The sequence below is a fragment of the Pleurodeles waltl genome, chromosome 11 (genome assembly GCF_031143425.1).
Source record: "Pleurodeles waltl isolate 20211129_DDA chromosome 11, aPleWal1.hap1.20221129, whole genome shotgun sequence".
Lineage (NCBI taxonomy): Eukaryota > Metazoa > Chordata > Amphibia > Caudata > Salamandridae > Pleurodeles > Pleurodeles waltl.
In genome coordinates, this window is record NC_090450.1 from 227,580,800 (window position 1) to 227,599,917 (window position 19,118).

Here is a 19,118-nt window from a genome sequence, read left to right on the forward strand (position 1 = left end):
TATGATTTATTGCACAAATGCTTTACACATTGCCTTCTAAGTTAAGCCTGACTGCTCGTGCCAAGCTACCGGAGGGTGAGCACAGGCTGATTTTGGATTGTGTGTGACTTACCCTGACTAGAGTGAGGGTTCTTGCTTGGACAGAGGACAACCTATCTGCCAACCAAAAACCCCATTTCTAACATTGGTGATCAGCGGTGAGGATAGGACTTGTGTTTGTGCAGTGACATACAGTAGCTAAGTATTTCACTACCTACCCACAGTTGAAGGTCAACTTGATTTTTTATCTCTTTTTTGACTTTTGGTCTCTGATGTCCTCCTGGATATACTATTGATATTTTGGACTTTGGATTTTGGTTTTTGCTGGTAAGATCCTATCAGAATGGGATCGCTTACCTACTTATTCTTTTTGCCTACTGACCACCTCACTAAGGCTGACCTAAGGAAGCTTTGCAGAGAATGTGGCCTTCCTGTAGCAAAGAGATCTACTAAAGCAGAGATGCTACATGCCTACATAGTCTGGGAGGAAGACAGATGGGCAGAGAGAGAGGCAGCAAGAAACCAAATGACTAAGTACCCCTCAGAGGAGGAGGAGGACGACTCAGATGAGGAAAGAGACCCAGTGAAAAAAGAATGGCTCATGGCTCAAGCACGGTGGATGGAAGAGCTAGATGAGTTTATTGAAAGGGCTGAGGAAGCAAGTCTCTTAGCCCTGGAAGAAGAAAAGATTGCAGCTCAAGAGCTGAGCTGTAAAGAGCTGAAACTGGAGGCCGGAAGGGCTGAGTCCAGTTCAGATGGTGGCAGCAAAAATCTTGCATCTAGTACTGCTGAAGAAGGGCACAAGCCCAGAGATGTGGTGCCCAACTTGAAGAAGGGAGTTGACACACCCCAGGCAGTTCAAGGGTATGAGGTAGTTCCCGTTATGCACAGGGTCCCTGAGAAGAATTGGGGAACTGGCACAGGGAGTCATATTCCTACTGGGGGGAGGGACACTTTACTGACTCTAGCAGAGAGTGACAGAGAAAAGGGTTCCCCCCTGGTGGACGTCCTGGATATAGAGTGTAGAGACATCCCAGAAGAGTTTGGGTTGAGTGTCAGGGACAGACAGAAACTGTCTCACCAGTCTCAAGAGGGTGATGTAGAGTGCTTTTCCAAGGCTGAGTTACTAGGTGGTTGGGTGAAGGGTACTGTGGTTAATACATGTGAAGGGCAGAGTGATGTAATTGCTGGAGAGCATATGTCTGGTCCTTATTTTCCAGAGCTACGCCAACCCCAGGTGGAGTGTGAGTTCTCTGACCCCAGGGAACTTACAGTGGAGGCAGACTTTTGGGTGAGTACCAGAGAGTCTGAAGAGGCATTTGGGGGTGCTCCTGAAGGGAGTGGTCTAGGTGGTTCCCGACCAAGTGAGGTGGGAGAGGATTGTAGTGTCCCAGGTAGGTCTCAGAGCCTAACCTGTACCGTAGGGCCACCTTTTGAGGGAAGCCCCGCAGTGTCAGAAGAACTTGGGGGGATGACTGTAGACAGCATCCCAACAGTTCTGGTGTCTGGCAGTACCACTCCTAGTGAGGGGGTGCAGAAGTCCAGACATAGGGTTGAGAGGGGGTGGCAGACCCCAGTGGAGGATCTTGAAAGTCAGGGGTCAGCTCTGAGAGCAGAGCCCCCCAGGAATGACCCAGGTGAGACCGTTTCTGGTTTGGGGGAAACCCAGACTCTGCCGGATGGGCAGAGGTCGGGAGACCTGCGCCAACCAGACTCTTGTGTGGCCCTTGGGGACGGCGTGTCCCTTGTGGGGGGTGAGAGTGCCCCCCAGGAAGTCCTGGCATGCCAGGCAAAGATTCAACCTCAGGGTGGTGACTCTGGGTTGGATAACCGGGTTCAGAGGTTAAACTTTGACCTGGTGGGGGGTAGATGTGCCCCCCAGAAAGTCCTGGAATGCCAGGCAATGGCTCAACCTCAGGGTGGTGACTCTGGGTTGGCTTACCAGGTGAAGAGGTCAAACCCTGACCTGGTGGGGGGTAGGTGTGCCCCCCAGAAAGTCCTGGCGTGCCAGGCAGTTGTCCAACCTGAGGGTGTCGACTCTGGGTTGGATGGCCAGGTTCAGAGGTTAAACTCTGACCTGGTGGGAGGTAGGTGTGCCTCCCAGAAAGTCCTGGGGTGCCAGGCAATTGCCCAACCTCAGGGTGGTGACTCTGGGTTGGCTAACCCGGTTCAGAGGTCAAACTCTGACCTGGTGGGGGGTAGGTGTGCCCCCCAGAAAGTCCTGGTATACCAGGCAATGGTTCAACCTCAGGGTGGTGACCCTGGGTTGGAGAACCAGGCTCAGAGGTTAAACTCTGACCTGGTGGGAGGTAGGTGTGCCTCCCTGAAAGTCCTGGCCTGCCAGGCAATGGTTCAACCTCAGGGTGGTGACTCTGGGTTGGATATCCAGGTTCAGAGGTTAACCTCTGACCTGGTGGGGGGTAGGTGTGCCCCCCAGAAAGCCCTGGGGTACCAGGCAGTTGTCCAACCTCAGGATGGTGACCCTAGGTTGGAGAACCAGGTTCAGAGGTTAAACTCTGACCTGGTGGAGGGTCAGTGTGCCCTCCAGGAAGTCCTGGCGTGCCAGGCGATTGTTCTACTTCAGGGTGGTAACTCTGAGTTGAATGGCCCAGTTCAGAGGTTAAACTCTGACCTGGTGGAGGGTCAGTGTGCCCTCCAGAAAGGCCTGGCGTGCCAGGCAATTGTTCAACCTCAGAGTGCTGACTCTGGGTTGGATACCCAGGTTCAGAGGTTAAACTCTGACCTGGTGGGAGGTAGGTGTGCCTCCCAAGAAGCCCTGCTGTGCCAGGCAATTGTCCAACCTCAGGGTGTTGACTCTGGGTTGGATGACCAGGTTCAGAGGTTAAACTCTGACCTGGTGGGGGGTAGGTGTGCCCCCCAGAAAGTCCTGGCGTGCCAGGCAATTGCCCAACCTCAGGGTGGTGACCCTGGGTTGGGGAACCAGGCTCAGAGGTTAAACTCTGACCTGGTGGGAGGTAGGTGTGCCTCCCAGAAAGTCCTGGTGCGCCAGGCAATTGTTCAACTTCAGGGTGGTGACTCTGAGTTGAATGGTCAGGTGCAGAGGTTAAACTCTGACCTGGTGGAGGGTCAGTGTGCCCTCCAGGAAGTCCTGGTGTGCCAGGCAATTGTTCAACTTCAGGGTGGTGACTCTGAGTTGAATGGTCAGGTGCAGAGGTTAAACTCTGACCTGGTGGAGGGTCAGTGTGCCCTCCAGGAAGTCCTGGCGTGCCAGGCAATTGTTCAACTTCAGGGTGGTGACTCTGAGTTGAATGGGCAGGTGCAGAGGTTAAACTCTGACCTGGTGGGGGGTAGGTGTGCCTCCCAGGAAGTCCTGGTTTGCCAGGCGGTGATCCAGTCTGAGGGTACAGACCCTGGGCTGGAAGACCAGGTTCAGGGTGTCCCCCCGGACCTGGAGGGAGGGGCTACTGATAACAGTGCCCCTACCATGTGGTCTTCTGAGGAGGCCACTCCTAGTTGGAGGGTGCTGGACCCCAGAAGGGAGGGCAGGGGGAGGGAAGCCTCACCCCGGGCCCTAGTCCAACCTGAAGGTACAGACCCCAGGTTGGAGGGCCAGTGGCAGGTTAACAGCCCTGCACTGGTGGAGGAATGGTACAGGGCGACTTCTGTAAGCCCCCTGGCCATGTTGGACTCTGGGGGTACCGCTCCAGGAGGGAGGGTACAAAGCCCCAGAGGGGAGGACCAGGTTCAGGCTGTCATCCCTGACCTGGTGGAAGGGAGAGTGGTTAAAGGGTGCCCAGCACCTGGGGCTACCGCCCCCCACTCTCCACAGCCACAGTGGTTGGAGAGCTTTGAGAGGCCTGGGGCCTGGCTCTCATCCCTGGCAGCTGTCAGTAATCACTGTGGCTTGCTGTCCGGGTGGACAGAGTTATCCCTGGGGAGGGGACAAGTGCCCACCCCGGGGATAGAATGGGCAACACCACTGTGTTGGTCCTGGTGGTACTATCCTGCTCCTGGGATACATCTGTGAGCAATGTAAGGTTAGGTGCTGCACAGATGGGATCCGCAGGAAAGGAGAAAGGTTCCCCATGGATGGGCTTAGTGGGCCCTGAGAGTATGGACAGAGGGATCCAATTGGAGTCAGGAAGGCGAAGAACTGGAGCATGCCCCTGCTGTTGTGGGCCTGGGTCCTTGTTCTGTCGCCTCAAACAGGGAAGTACATCAGGATAGTGATTGTTCTCCCCTGGCTTTAGGCTGGTGGGGGGTCATGTTGGACCTGGCTTTTTGACAGGGACATCCCCAAACTTTTTGCCTCCTTCCTCCTATTTTTTTCTGACCTGTTGTTGTTGGCTTTTGACCTCTGAGCACTTTACCACTGCTAACCAGTGCTAAAGTGCATATGCTCTCTGTGTAAATTGTACTATTGATTGGTTTATCCATGATTGACTATTTAATTTACCTGTAAGTCCCTAGTAGAGTGCACTACATGTGCCTAGGGCATGTAGATTAAATGCTACTAGTGGGCCTGCAGCACTGGTTGTGCCACCCACCTCAGTAGCCCCTTAACCTGGTCTCAGGCCTGCCATTGCAAGGCCTGTGTGTGCAGTTTCACTGCCACTTCGACTTGGCATTTAAAAGTACTTGCCAAGCCTAGAACTCCCCTTTTTCTACATATAAGTCATCCCTAAGGTGTGCCCTAGGTAACCCCTAGAGCAGGGTGCTGTGTAGGTAAAAGGCAGGACATGTACCTGTGTAGTTATATGTCCTGGTAGTGTAAAACTCCTAAATTCGTTTTTACACTACTGTGAGGCCTGCTCCCTTCATAGGCTAACATTGGGGCTGCCCTCATACACTGTTGAAGTGGCAGCTGCTGATCTGAAAGGAGCAGGAAGGTCATATTTAGTATGGCCAGAATGGTAATATAAAATCCTGCTGACTGGTGAAGTCGGATTTAATATTACTATTCTAGAAATGCCACTTTTAGAAAGTGAGCATTTCTTTGCACTAAAAACTTGTTGTGCCCTTCAATCCACGTCTGGCTAGGTTTAGTTGACAGCTCCTTGTGCATTCACTCAGACACACCCCAAACACAGGGTACTCAGCCTCACTTGCATACATCTGCATTTTGAATGGGTCTTCCTGGGCTGGGAGGGTGGAGGGCCTGCCCTCACACAAAGGACTGCCACACCCCCTACTGGGACTCTGGCAGACAGGATTGAGCTGAAAGGGAACTTGGTGCATTTCTTAGAGACTCTTTGAAATCACCCCCACTTCAAAGGCACAACTTAGTATAAAACAGGGCCTCTGCCCTACCTCATCAGACACTTGCTGGAGAAGAAACCTGAACCAGAAACTACATCCTGCCAAGAAGAACTGCCTGGCTGCTCAAAGGACTCACCTGTCTGCTTTCTCCAAAGGACTGCTGTCTTGCTGTTGCCCTGCTGCCTTGCTGAACTCTTGTCTGGCTGTGAAAGTGCTCTCCAAGGGCTTGGATAGAGCTTGCCTCCTGTTCCTTGAAGTCTCAGGACCAAAAAGACTTCTTCCTTTCACGTGGACGCTCCGTGCGCCGAAAATTTCGACGCACAGCTTGTTTCGCGGCGAGAAAAACGCCGCACACCGACGCTGATCAACGCGACGCCCTCGGGACGATCGAGACTTCGACGCACAACCTCGCAAGGACAAAGCCGCCCGACTTCCAAGGAGAAATCGACGCGACGCCTACCGTGAGTGCGAAACTTTGACGCACGGCCTCGCAAGGACAACGCCGCCCGACTTCCAAGGAGAAATCGACGCGACGCCTGCCGTGAGACCAAAATTTCGACGCACGGCCTCGCAAGGACAACGCCGCCTGACTTCCAAGGAGAAATCGATGCGACGCCTACCGTGAGATCGAAACTTCGACGCGCAGCCCCGCAGAACGACGCGCAGCCAGAAAATAAGCAGGAGAATCCACGCACAGACCCGGGACATCTGGTAATCCTCGCGATCCACAAAAAGAGACTGTCTGCGCGCCGGAAAACGACGCCCGACTTCCCCGCGTGGAAAAGAACGACGCAAGTCTGTGTGTGCGGAGCGGAAAACGACGCACACACCCCTTTTTCCACGCATCTCTTCTCCTGTGGCCCTCTGAGGAGATTTCCCACCAGAAACCAGGTACTCTGTGCTTGAAAGACACTTTATTGCTTTTTAAAGACTTAAAGACTCTTAATATCACTTTTCAGTGATATCTTTACAAATTCGTATTGCAACTTTGATCGTTTTGACCTACAATTATCCAGATAAATATTCTATATTTTTCTAAACACTGTGTGGTGTATTTTTGTGGTGTTATACTATGGTGTTGTATGATTTATTGCACAAATGCTTTACACATTGCCTTCTAAGTTAAGCCTGACTGCTCGTGCCAAGCTACCGGAGGGTGAGCACAGGCTGATTTTGGATTGTGTGTGACTTACCCTGACTAGAGTGAGGGTTCTTGCTTGGACAGAGGACAACCTATCTGCCAACCAAAAACCCAATTTCTAACATGTGTACTGTGACGCAGTTAGTTGCCATGGCCTGCCCCGCCCCCGAAATGGCGTCCGCCTGTCCTGTATGGAGGGACAGGTGAAAATGAGGTAATTCCGCTGACGTTGTGCGCTGTAGAGGGAGGCAGTCGAGAACCGCCAAGCAACTCCTCATTGGTTATCATTGGGCCCTATGGGTTACAGTGGCCAATGATGATGTATGCCGGCGGTGACTGTATGCACCGCTGCGGACGTGGCCGCCATTTTCTCCCTGTTCACTCACTTGCTACCTGACCTTCAACAGGAGAGGACCTACACTGCATGTGCTGCTGTGACCTGTGTCTGGAACCGACCATGGCTCATGTCACTGGGGAAAGGGCCCCTGCCTTCACCTCGGCGGAGTTGGAGAGACTGGTGGAGGGGGTCCTACCCCAGTACCGAATGCTGTATGGGTCTCCAGACCAACAGGTGAGTACACTGTGAGCACGATGCATGGGGCATGAATGCATGGAGTGGTGTGTGTGAAGGCCTCGTGTGGGGAAGTGGGTTGGTGGATGGGCCCTGGGCAGCGTGCTGCATGTATGCTGGGCCATGTCTGTGCGTAAGGGGATCTGAAGTGCTTTGGTTGGCGATGAGTGTAACAGGCAGGACGGTCTGACTGATACCTTTTCCTATGTGTATTTCTCTGCAGGTCAGCGCCCATCAGAAAAAGGGTATATGGCGTGCCATCTCCGAGGATGTGTGGACCCTGGGGGTCTGAACCCTGACCCCCCGATGGCCTGCATACTGGCAGTGGCCTATCCGGAGCTGGATGGGCGCTTTGGGGCATCACAGCAGCCACAAGGGGGTGAGTACAGTGCCCCAATATGCTATTTGCAAGTGATGGGGTGGTATCGGGTGGGGGATGTGGGCCTGTGGGTGCCCCTTGGCCATGCCGGACATTGCAGGGTAGGTCGCATGTTGGGCAAGGTCTGATGTAAACTTCCTCCAACCAAGCTAGTAGGCATCCACTACAGGGTAGGGGCCGTGGGTCTCAGGTATGCTGCAATTGGCGTTAAGGTGTCCATGTCCATGGGTTGGTGACTAGCATTGTGACTGGTAGTGCATTGCCTAGTGCGTAGGACTGTTACCTGTGTGTGTGTCATGTACGCCAACTGTGGTGTTGTTGCTGCCAGTGACCAAGTGTATCCATTGTCTCTCCCCCCCTTTTTGTTTTGTCACCCTGTCCTTATGTGCATTAGCATCATCTGGCCGAGGAGCAGAGGCACGGGCAATGGAGGGAGCTGCATCCCACAGGGCCCAGGAGGCCGGGTCCACTGACGGTGAGGGCACCAGTGGGACAGAGGGCGAGGGGAGCACCACAGCGGGGACTGGAGGGGACAGTTCGGACAGTGATACCTCCTCCTATGGATGCTCCCTGGTGGTGGCGGACACCTCTGTGCCCACCCCAACTACAGGTACAGCCGCCACCCCGTACCAGCACCGCCCTCCCAGCATCCCCTCAGCGTGTTTCCCTTGCCCGCTCACCCAGGAGGGTGGGCATCTCCTTCACCCCAGGCACCTCAGGTCCTACCCCAGTTAGCCCTGCTGCCTTAGTGAGGAGGCTATTGACCTCCTGCTTTCCATCTCTGTTGGGCAGTCAACCATTGTGAATTCCATCCAGGGGCTGGCAGCCCAAATGCAACAGACAAATGCATTCCTGGAGGGCATTCACACTGGCATGGCGGCCCAACAGAGGTCAATCCAGGCTCTGGCCTCCTCTCTGATGGCAGCCATTGTCCCTGTTTCTAGCCTCCCCCCTCCAACTTCCTCTACCCAATCCCATTCCCCTCAACCTATCCCAAGCACACAAGCAGACCAGCATGCACACAAGACAACACACAGGAGTGGTTCAGGCAAACACAAGCACCACACATCATCCCACAAGCACTCACACAAACACCATCCAGATGGGGACATACCAACATTTACTGCCTCCACTGTGTCCCCCTCGTCCTCGTCGTCCACCTCCCTCCCAGTTGTGTCTACACTCACACCTGCATGCACTACATCCTGAGCCACTACCACATCACGCCTATCACTGCACGCACCTCACTGGCAGTCACAACCCCCACATCCATGCACACGTCCCCTGTGTCCTCTCCCACTGTGTCTGTGCCCTCTCTTCCCAATGTACACAAACGCAAGCACTCAGACACCCAACAGACATACACCTCACAACAGCATCCAGCCCATGCATCTGCAACCAAGCACAGCAGACAGACACCTCCCACAACCACTTCCTCTTCCTCCACTCCCAAACATTCACCGTCTTCCTGCCCCAATGTCCCTAAGAAACTTTACCTCTCCACCGTTGACCTCTTCCCTACCACTCCCACCCTCCCGTCCTTCACGTCGGGCCTGGGTGGTCAGAGCCCAGGCGAGCACCTCAGCAACCGAGTCCACAGCCACAGTAGTGCTGACAGCTACTCCAGGTGGGACAGGATACTGGGCACCAGGCAGCCACACTGAAAGGCTGCCTGCACCAGGTGCTGCAAGGAAGGCCAAGGAGGTACCACCAGCTGCCTCAAGGAAGTGCAAGGAGGCAACCCCAGCTGCCTCAGGAAAGGGCAAGGAGGCACCCCCACCTGCGTCAAGGAAGGGAAAGGAGGCGCCCCAAACTGCTACAGGGAAGGGCAAGGAACAATCCCCAGCTGCTGACAGGAAGGGCACGGGGCCTGCACCAGCAGGCAGGAAGGACAGGAGACCTGGTGCTGGGACTCATTCGGAGCCCCCACCACCCACCATGGTGGTTCAGCCGTCAGAGGCTGAAAGGGAAGGGCTGGACCTTCTCCCCACCACTGCCAGCTCAACCAGCAGCACCGCTGCCAGCACCGCCACAGCAGCAGCAGCCCCACTGGGCAGCCGTCCGAGGCTGCAGGGGAAGGGCTGGAGTCTCCCCCCACCACTGCCAGCTCAACCAGCAGCACCACTGCGAGCAGCAGCAGCCCCAGTGGGCAGCCGTCCGAGGCTGCAGGGGAAGGGCTGGAGCCTCCCCCCACCACTGCCAGCACTGCCACCACTGAGCAGCCATCACTGCCAGCAGACAGTGTGTAGTCCAGCATCCACGGACTGTTGTGCGGCCTGTCCCCCGCAAATCCTGTGGGTCTTACACCCAGGTGAGAGACTGTGACCTTGCACTCCCCAAGATCTGCATCACAATGCACAATGGCCCCTCTAGAACCAGTGGAAAAGCCATCCTCTCACCCCATCCATCCCAGATAAGCACACTGGGAACAATGCCCCCTCCAGAACCGGTGGAGAAGCCATCCACTTGAGAGACTGTGGCCTTGCACTCCCCAGGACCAAGCAGTGGGCAAACCACCCACTTGAGAAACTGTGGCCTTGTACTCCCTAGGACCAAGCAGTGGGCAAACCACCCACTTGAGAGACTGTGGCCTTGCACTCCCCAGGACTAAGCAGTGGGCAAACCACCCACTAGAGAGACTGTGGCCTTGCACTCCCCAGGACCAAGCAGTGGGCATACCACCCACTTGAGAGTCTGTGGCCTTGCACTCCCCAGGTCTAAGCAGTGGGCAAACCACTCACTACAGAGACTGTAGCCTTGCACTCCCCAGGACCAAGCAGTGGGCAAACCACCCACTTGAGAGACTGTATCCTGGCACTCCCCAGGCCCAAGCACAGGGCTTGTTGCCCCCTCCAGGACCAGTGGCGTTTTACCATCTTCTGGCTGAGGTGCCCCTGGTTCCCTTTCCTCCTGAGGTGCCTATTTTCGACCTGATGCCCCTGCAGTGTTCTCTCTGTGTTGTTGCAGGGGTGAGGTGGGGCCTTGGCCTATGTGTTGTGGCCCTGTGGCCCACAGACACTGAGGATTGGGCTGTGTTCCTACATTTGTAAATATGTATATACGTTTGGATTTTGATGCACTTATTCATAGTATTTTATCGTATTACACTCACTTTCTTCAAATCATTTTGTCCTTGCATTATTCCAGAGAGGTACGGGGTAAATATGTCATGTTGCTGCATCTGGTTGTGTGTATAGTGTTGGGGGTGGGGGTGGGGGCGTGTGTGTTGTGTGTGTGTGTGTCACTCTCTTTTTCCACCCCCCCTGTAGGCGGGTTATAATAGAGTGGGCAGTACATTGTCTTCCACCTGGCTGTTGGCAGTTACCGCTGTGGTGCTTGTTGATTCTGCCCTGGCGGTCGGTGCGTTAAAGTGGCTGTCTGTCAGAGCGGTTTCCACCGTGGTCATGATTCCATTTTTGTTACCGGTGGCCTTTTAGCGGTATTACTGCTGCTTTATCACCGACCGACAGGGTTGTAATGAGGGCCTATGTGTTTTTTGACAATTAATGTTTGCTATGTGTCACATTTACTTACTTGCTGGTTACTGATTTTATAATGTAGATGTTCTTATATTTATCATCAAACACTCATTGTTTTCTAAAGGTTTATATTGCACCCTTACCTCCCTTTACCTCTACCTACCTCATGACCCAAAAAATCATCCTTACCTCCATTCACTTCTACCCATCCTTGAACCCAACAATTACCCTTACCTCCCATTACCTTTAACCATATCTGATCCGTAATATCACACTTACCTTCCTTTACCTCCACCCATCCCTGAATCTTAGAAATACTGTTACCTCTCTTTACCTCTATCCACTGTTGAACCCTAAAATCACCCTTACCTCCATTTACTTCTACCCACCCCTGCACCCTAAAATCACATTTACCTCCTTTATCTTTATCCCAAATCCTAAAATAACCCTTCACTCTCTTTACCTCTACCACCGCTACACCTTAAAATCACCCTTCCCTCCCTTTACTTCTACCCACCCGAGCCCTAAATTCACCCTGACCTCTTGTCACTTCTACCCATCTCTAAACCATAAAATAACCCTTACGTCCTGTTACTGCTACCCACCACTGGACCCTCATCCCAACATCCTCAAATCACAGCACCCCCCTTTGCCTTTACTCACCCATAAACCCTACAATCGTCCTTACCTCTCTTTGCCTTTACCTACTCCAATCCCTAAAATCATCCATACCTGCCTTTATTTCTACCCATCCCTAAACACTAAAGTAGCCCTTACCTCCCTTTACCTTTACTCACCACTGAATACTAAAATCACCTCTAAAGCCCTTAATCTCTACTCAACCCTAAAGCCTAAAATCATACTTATCTCTACTCATCCCTGAACCCAAATATCATCCTTACATCCCTTTGCCTCTTCCCATCCTAAACCTTAAAATCACCTTTACCTCAGTTCACCTCCACCCATTCCTAAACCTTAAAATCACCCTTGCCTCCCTTTACCTCCACCCGTCCTTAAACCATTCTTCCCGCCCTATGCCGCTACCCGGCCCTAAACTCTAAAATTACATGTCATTTTAAATAACATAAAAAGTATGTTATTTAAAAAAATACTTATGTGCCTGGTAAAGTACTGCATAGTAAAAGTACAAATACCTACTTTTTTGTGGTACTTACCTGTGTGGTAAAGACTGCAAGGTAAAGGTCCTTTGTGGTAAAGGCTGTTTTACCCTCGGCAAGCCACATTCCCTCCCCCTCTTGAAACACTGTCCTGCCTTCGCCTCAGTGCCCCTAAATGTTTAGGAGGCGCTGTCCATTGTTTTGTGTCCTTCAGTGTGTTTGGCAGACACCTTCACATCATTGACAGTTTACCCCCGCCTACTGCCCACGCTGTACACTTGAGGTATCCCCTGAGATAGTGCATGCAATGGCCCTTGCGAGACATGTTGTTTACTTACCAGGGGATTAGAACCTGCACATTGCTTAGCATTGGTTGGGTTCACTCTCACTCTCATATCGTTGCTCCTCTTTGGTTAGCCCGTGCAAGGTTCACTATCTCGTTGTGTGTTTGTCTCTACTTTGGAGCATTGCCTAAGTACAGCTTCCATAGCCCAGTGTCCTTCTACTCATCAACACTTTCAGAGGTCCTTTTTTCCTTATAATTACAGCCCCTGCTCCATCCCCCCAAGCATTGTTGCATGCACCACTCGCCCACACCCATCCTGCATTGCTCTTCGTACAGTTTGTTCCGCTCCTTCTTTTTCCCTTGCTGTTTCTTGATATGCCCACCCCCACCTCCTCCCCATCCGCCTTTCTTGCATGCCCTCACCCGTCCTGCCAGGTAAAAACGCCTCAAAAGTTGCAAAAACAGGTTTCAAAATGCTACAAAAATGCAGGCATCACTACACTCTCTGTTCTGCATGACCTTTTTGGGATTATCTTCATGCGGGACCAAACGGGCGAACTTTAGCTCAAAGGTAAGCTAGTTAAACAAGTGAGTATTTTTTTCTTGGAATGCCTTTTATGTATTTGTGAGTTTCAAACATTGCAGCCATGCCACGATCCTTCTCGCTTTTGTCAACTTCAAACCACTTTAAGAAAACTGCACCCCTTGAACCATGGATTGATTGCACATTTTTTTTTTATTATTGCTTAATTAGTATGCTGCCCACCACCCTAAGCCTTTGGCTCACATTTCTGCCCCCCATTAAAAAAAACACAGGTTAATGCATAAATATCTATTTTCATTTCTTGTTGGTTTGCGTTTGCTGACATGGTGTTGTCATTTGCTCCTGAAAATGTTTATTTGTGAAGGGAGAGGATAAGTGTTGTGGAGAAAGGATTCACATTGCGACTGGAATAATTGTAGTCATTTTGTTTATTCCAAATTATATCGACATTACATGGAAACACATTGATCCCGCTCCAGCATTTGCTCCAGACCGGAATGCCTAACATTCTACATTCTCTCCCTAAATACTCTCCCCGCATTCTACATTCTACCTCTTATCATTCCACATTCCCCAGTAATATATATATATATATATATATATGTACACATACACACACAACAATAAGCTTATGCTTACCTACATGTTTACATGCTTACTAAGAAAGCAAATCACTGTCTCTCGTGGTCACCGCTGGATTCGTCATAGCACTTTTTTCTCCCTTTTCAGCCATGCTGCACAGAAGCTGCGGCTACTGTAGATGGTGGCGAAAAGACATTAACAAAGCCAGTAGCTCTTACACAGGCGCGACCTATTGACTTTGCCAATGCTTGCTCAGTATATTATTTCTGATCTTTGTGTACTGTACCATCTTCAATATATTTTTCACAGTTTTTTTTTTGTTTTTTTTTTAACTCCCATAAACCATGTGAACAGAAACCTGGTGTGTAAAATATCACGTTTCTCCTTTCTGCATGTGAGTGGCTTATCCAGGTCGGAAAGTTTTATAAAAATTCTAGGATTGGTAGTTGTACTTAATCGCATTGTAAAACGCGCGTGTACAAGGCTCAGAATGCAAATGAAAAACTTGGCTACCCAATACCCAGTGCTTTAAATGGGCAGGTGCATGCACTTCTTTGAAGTTATAGACAAGTACATACACTTTCAAGCTCTGCTGCAATACATTTAATAGGACTATCAGCACTTACCAAATAGGTACTTTGGATAGTGAGTACCAACACTTCTGTGTTTCCATTTAAAGCATTGCATGTATACTGTATTTATTATCTGCTGATTTTTTTTTTAATAAATCAATGGCCACTTTGTTATGTAAACTGCTTTCAAATGTATACCTTTGGATTAGGGTAGGTAAATTATCCACCAGCTTCCCCTCTAAATTAATACTTACTAGAATACCTCTCACCACGCCAACTTCACGCAGGTCTACGTGACACCTTAAGGCCTGTCTGGTGAGCTTGTACTTGCCTCATAGCAGCACTGCCCCATAGTCACGCTACCCAGGGAGTTTTGGTCGTTAAGGAAGAGAGACCCTACTTCATAGAATTAAGTCTGGCTATCATCTTGGATTGGGCATAGGATGGATCACAACAACTAAACTATTTTGTAGTTCAGTATCGTTTTATAGTGATCAATGAACAAGTGTGCACTGGGTTGATAAATAAATAAAATTATCGTTTCGTTGCAGTTTTCAGGAAACGATAGACTTGGTTTTCAAGCGACGGCTACGTTGGATGTTCGTAAGCAAAACACGGTGCTTCCATGGCTACCTAACCCAATATGGCGGAGATCTTCGCACCGTCCACCGTGAGCGGGTTAATGCACCGCGGTGTATACCTTTAAAGACTCCTTCAATAACAGAGTCCGAGCGATGTTGCGTTAGTCTCGTCCTCAACGGTGATTGGTGCATATAAGTCTAGTTTAGCACCGCCTTTTAAAGGCGCCGTCATGTTAGTATATATGTAGAGTAGCCGTAGGAGGCTTCATTCATTGCAGTCATGTCGCTAGCGCAACAGTATCAATCGCAGCCTTCCTGGCTCCCCACCCACGTACAGGTGACGGTGCTTCAGGGTCGCGGGCTTCGCAGCAAGGGCAAAGCGGGCACCAACGATGCCTACGCCATCATCCAGCTGGGCAAAGAGCGCTACAGCACGACGGTTGCCGAGAAAAGCCATGCGCCCGTCTGGAAAGAAGAGGCAACTTTTGAATTGCCGCTGTTGCATCAGGACCACCGCGGCCGTGGTACCCTGCGACTTATCATCATGCACCGCGCCCTAGTCGGTCTGGACAAGCACCTCGGCGAGGTGGGGCTGGACCTCTACCAGCTGCACCAGGAACGGAGTCGCAGGAAGACTCAGTGAGTGCTGGGCGAAATCACATGATGGGACGGGCGGGCGCTGTTAGGTTTTTCACTTTTGAGTTATGTAGGATACATAAATGCAAACTCTTTCCGCTAAGGCAATAGAATATTAGTGCTTTTCTTTCTGTGTATATTTTTTAGGTGCTCTCGTTTAACACACCTATTCTTCTATTTCATATAACACACCTTTCTCTCTTTCTACCTTAAATTGTCCGCCCAGGTTCTTTTCAGATATTGACAGTATAGGGATTGGCATGGCTCAGCCGTGCTGTAAAGTATCGGCCGGAGCGGCAAGTTTGCAAGTATTGTTACGGAGAGCATATCTGATCTGACATCACAAATGATGCATTCCGTTTGCCAGCAGGAGCGTACATTAGACGTTCTGGGCTAACACTCGCCTAAGGTGTTAGAAGGGCAGTGAACCTTCAACCGCTGCCCGGTGCTTAGTAGTTGCTATAGGGATCAGAAGTCCGGACGGAGACACACTTGGGATGGGACGTGACGCCAGGTATTTGGCGCAGGAGAAAGGGGTATAAAACCTGTGTGTCTATTTAATGCCAGGATAAATCTTGGTGAGAGGGGTTCTGAACATAGCTGTATTGGCGGGACCTGTGACATGCTTCTCTCCAGTGAAACAGAAAATATTGGTAAGTCGCCAGTGTTCAATGATAAGTGGGAGGGCTGTATTGTTTGAGTGACCATATTGGGGTGTGGGGGAATTTACTACACAAGTTTTGCGGGCTCCAAGCATGAATAAGTGGACGGTGACAAGAGGCAGGTTTGATTGCCATGTGAAGCTTTGCCTGTTCAGAATGGCACTTGTGATTTCATTGCATGCCCTTAAGATTCGTCTTTAAGACCGTGGTCCTATACAGTATAACATGATAGATTTGTGAAACGGGATACATAATTTTTGTCGACTGTTACGGATATATAATATAGGCTGATTTATTTATTATTAATACTAATTTGTGAGGAAAAGGTTTCCACTTGCATCTCGTTATGCATATCTCTATCTCATTTTCATTAGCGATGATGCCCTATTTATTTCACTGGTTACTGCCTTCTTCCAGATGTACGATATCTTATTTGCAATTTCCTCTACTGACAGCTTGTTAAAGTACCTGCGATAACCATTTTAAAGCACTATTTACCGTCGGTTCCCAGCAGTCTTTAAGATCCAGATCAATGATCTCGGAACTATAAAGGGAAATGGGAGGAATCTGAGTAAAGGCATGGGCGACAAAGAATACCATCTGTAACTAGTGTTAGATTTCAGTATGCCCCCAGCAGAAGCTGCTGTTCTAATTCTTAATGTTGTAAAATAACGATTCCATATTAAACTCGTAAAAAAGCGACCCAAGAGACTGAGAATGTTGAAACCTCCTCCACCTTTTTGTCATTTAAAAACTATTTTTTATTCACCTTTTTCTGACCAAGCACCCTTATTTTTTTGTTTATGTTGAGAAAGCTGTTATTACAGCATTGCCCCAAAACGTCCAGGTTCCTCTGTACGCCTATTTCTCTGTGTCCACATATGATCAGGTAATCGGCCTACAAGTGGCACTGTATATGGACATCGTGCTTCTTAAGGTAAAACAAGTGTGTATTTCTCAACACATGGGCAGGTCAGAAAAAATATAAAGACCAAAAAGGGAGTGCATGCGCATATCCTTGTCATAATCCATTTAGTATCTCTATTCTACTGGATAAATGCCTAGACAAATCTAATTCTACTGTTGCCCAATTTACGGTGTGTAATAATTGAAAAAGTGCCAATTGGGCCCGGCTGATATTCCCCAGTTCAATATTTATTTATTTTTCACGGAAGATAACTGGCCACTGTATTAAATGCTGTGCGAAAGTCCACAAAGCAACAACACAATTTTTTGATTTATTTCAATACACTTTCGTACAATGTCCCAAAGAGCAAAACAGTCACCAGTAGAGTGCCCTTATCATCATCCACCATTTTCTAACGGCACTAAGTTGTTGCCGACAATCCACCCTTAAGATATAACAAGTACTTTTGCAAATGTTTTGGAGGCAACTTGAGTTAAACTTATTAACCTATAATCACTGTGAAAATTCCCATTTCCCCTTTTTTGAAAATTTTCTCTTTGCTCTGTTTGCACCTTTTGAAAGCACGGACAATGAAATATAAAAACAAATACATTATTTTGGCAGACTGAAGACTGTGTCCCCGGTGCTGTGACTCTGACACTGGAGGTCGGACGGATGTGAATCTGCTGCTCCTATTCAGTTTCAGGAATTGAATAGTTTTCCTAACAGAGTTCTGACAGATTTCATAAAACCAATAATTCATTTTGATCACCTTTTCTCTAATGTGGAGTGCATTTTTCCCACACTGATTGTAAAACTTAATATTCTTTTGTGTATTTACGCCTTTATAATTTGCTTTTATCTCTTGTAATTGACAACCATATCAAATTGGCTTTATGAAGATGTTGCAGTTTAAAATACTGCATTCATTTTTTGGCATGAGTCAGTCCACTTACTAACAACACCAGCTTTCCTATTGGTCTCCACAGGATTATCCCAATATACATACTGGAGAAAATCCACAACATTATCTATAATAATTGGTGTATTCCATTCAAGCATATTTTGTGCAGATGTAAAATCATTAGGGAGAAAGGCAGCTACATTTTAACATTGCTTTTGGGAGGTCCAATTGAATCGGTGCCGAACTACTATATACACTTGCCACAAAAGAACCGTTTCCCAATTTGGTGGGTACAAGGCATCAGTCTCGCCAAAGGTCTACCATTTCCCGTTTGAAAACAATCTACGTGCATTATAGGATGTATCATCTCATGAGCAGTGGTCCAAGTACATTAAAGACTGTTATTTTGATTGCTTCAGTAGCTGGGCCAGAGATGTAGTTAAAATGAACACAATATTCTCTTTTGTTTCACGTACGAGCAGCTGTATGTAAAGTTTAATGATAAGAATTTAAGTGAAAAATAAATGCAAATGTAATTAATCTGTGAGAAATGCTATGATCTGGTAGGGAAGCGCACCTTTATAAAATCACGTTAGCTGCCGTGTATTTGTAAATAAGCGCCATTGATCTGAATCCTGGTTAGTTCACTGGGCAGTAATGGCATGAGGTCCCAGCTTGTGACAAAAACAGGGTAAATGTTAGTCAATGTTTTTTAAAAAAAAGCATTAGGCAGTACAAAAAGGGCTTCCGCAAAATGGCAAACAATTAAAGTGTTTACTAAAAATACAACTTTTAAAGCACTGTAATCGGGCATGCGTTGTGCAAACTTTTTAAAATATAGTTTTCAATTAAAAGGAGAATTTCCAGACCTTTTAACATCCTGAGAGACCCTCTCCAATGGAATAACGGTCATCAATAAGCTTCAATTCAAGCCTATACTAATCTCCTTAGCAGTCTTTAGATTTATTGATTAACTAGTTGCACACACTTTTTTTTTCTTTCATGTAGCAGGGACACTGGAGAAGAAGTCGTGTTTCTTTTTTAGCTCTGTCCCTTGTCTCACGTGTTAATAAAGGAGGACCCCCCCCCACACACACACAAATTCCATTTCAGCCTGAGGCAATTCAGTCTCATCATTAGCAGTTCGTGGTGTTTTTGTTTTAATAAACCGTATGGGAACTGTTTTGGTAAAATATTTTTTTTTACAAAGAAATGTAAAAAGCTTGGGAATGTTGATCCTATTGGATCCCGACCTCGGACTGTGGGGTACTGTACCACACTGCATCCTCATTAATCAGGTGGCCTCTGGCTCTGCGCGAAGCGGAATGCACTAGTCTCCTACTGTGCGTGACCATCATTGCAGCAGCCTTGTTGCTTCGATAATTCCAGCCTCATTGCTACTAAATATGGGCAGATTTGAGCTGCGGTAGGACTCACTAGCCGAATCATACAAAATTTAAGGGAGTGGGAAATGTGGGAGCAAGGCGTGATGACAGT

The 19,118-nt window shown here is 49.0% G+C and overlaps 1 protein-coding gene across 1 annotated transcript in view; it reads left to right on the forward strand.

Moving 5' to 3' along the window:
- Positions 1-14,780: 14,780 nt before the first annotated feature.
- RAB11FIP1 (RAB11 family interacting protein 1) overlaps positions 14,781-19,118 on the forward strand; it is a 49,320-nt gene continuing 44,982 nt past the window's right edge. Inside the window, exon 1 of the mRNA XM_069213451.1 lies at positions 14,781-15,151. Within this exon, the coding sequence (XP_069069552.1) occupies positions 14,793-15,151 (359 nt within the window). The 5' untranslated portion in view covers positions 14,781-14,792. The remainder of the gene's footprint in view (positions 15,152-19,118) is intronic.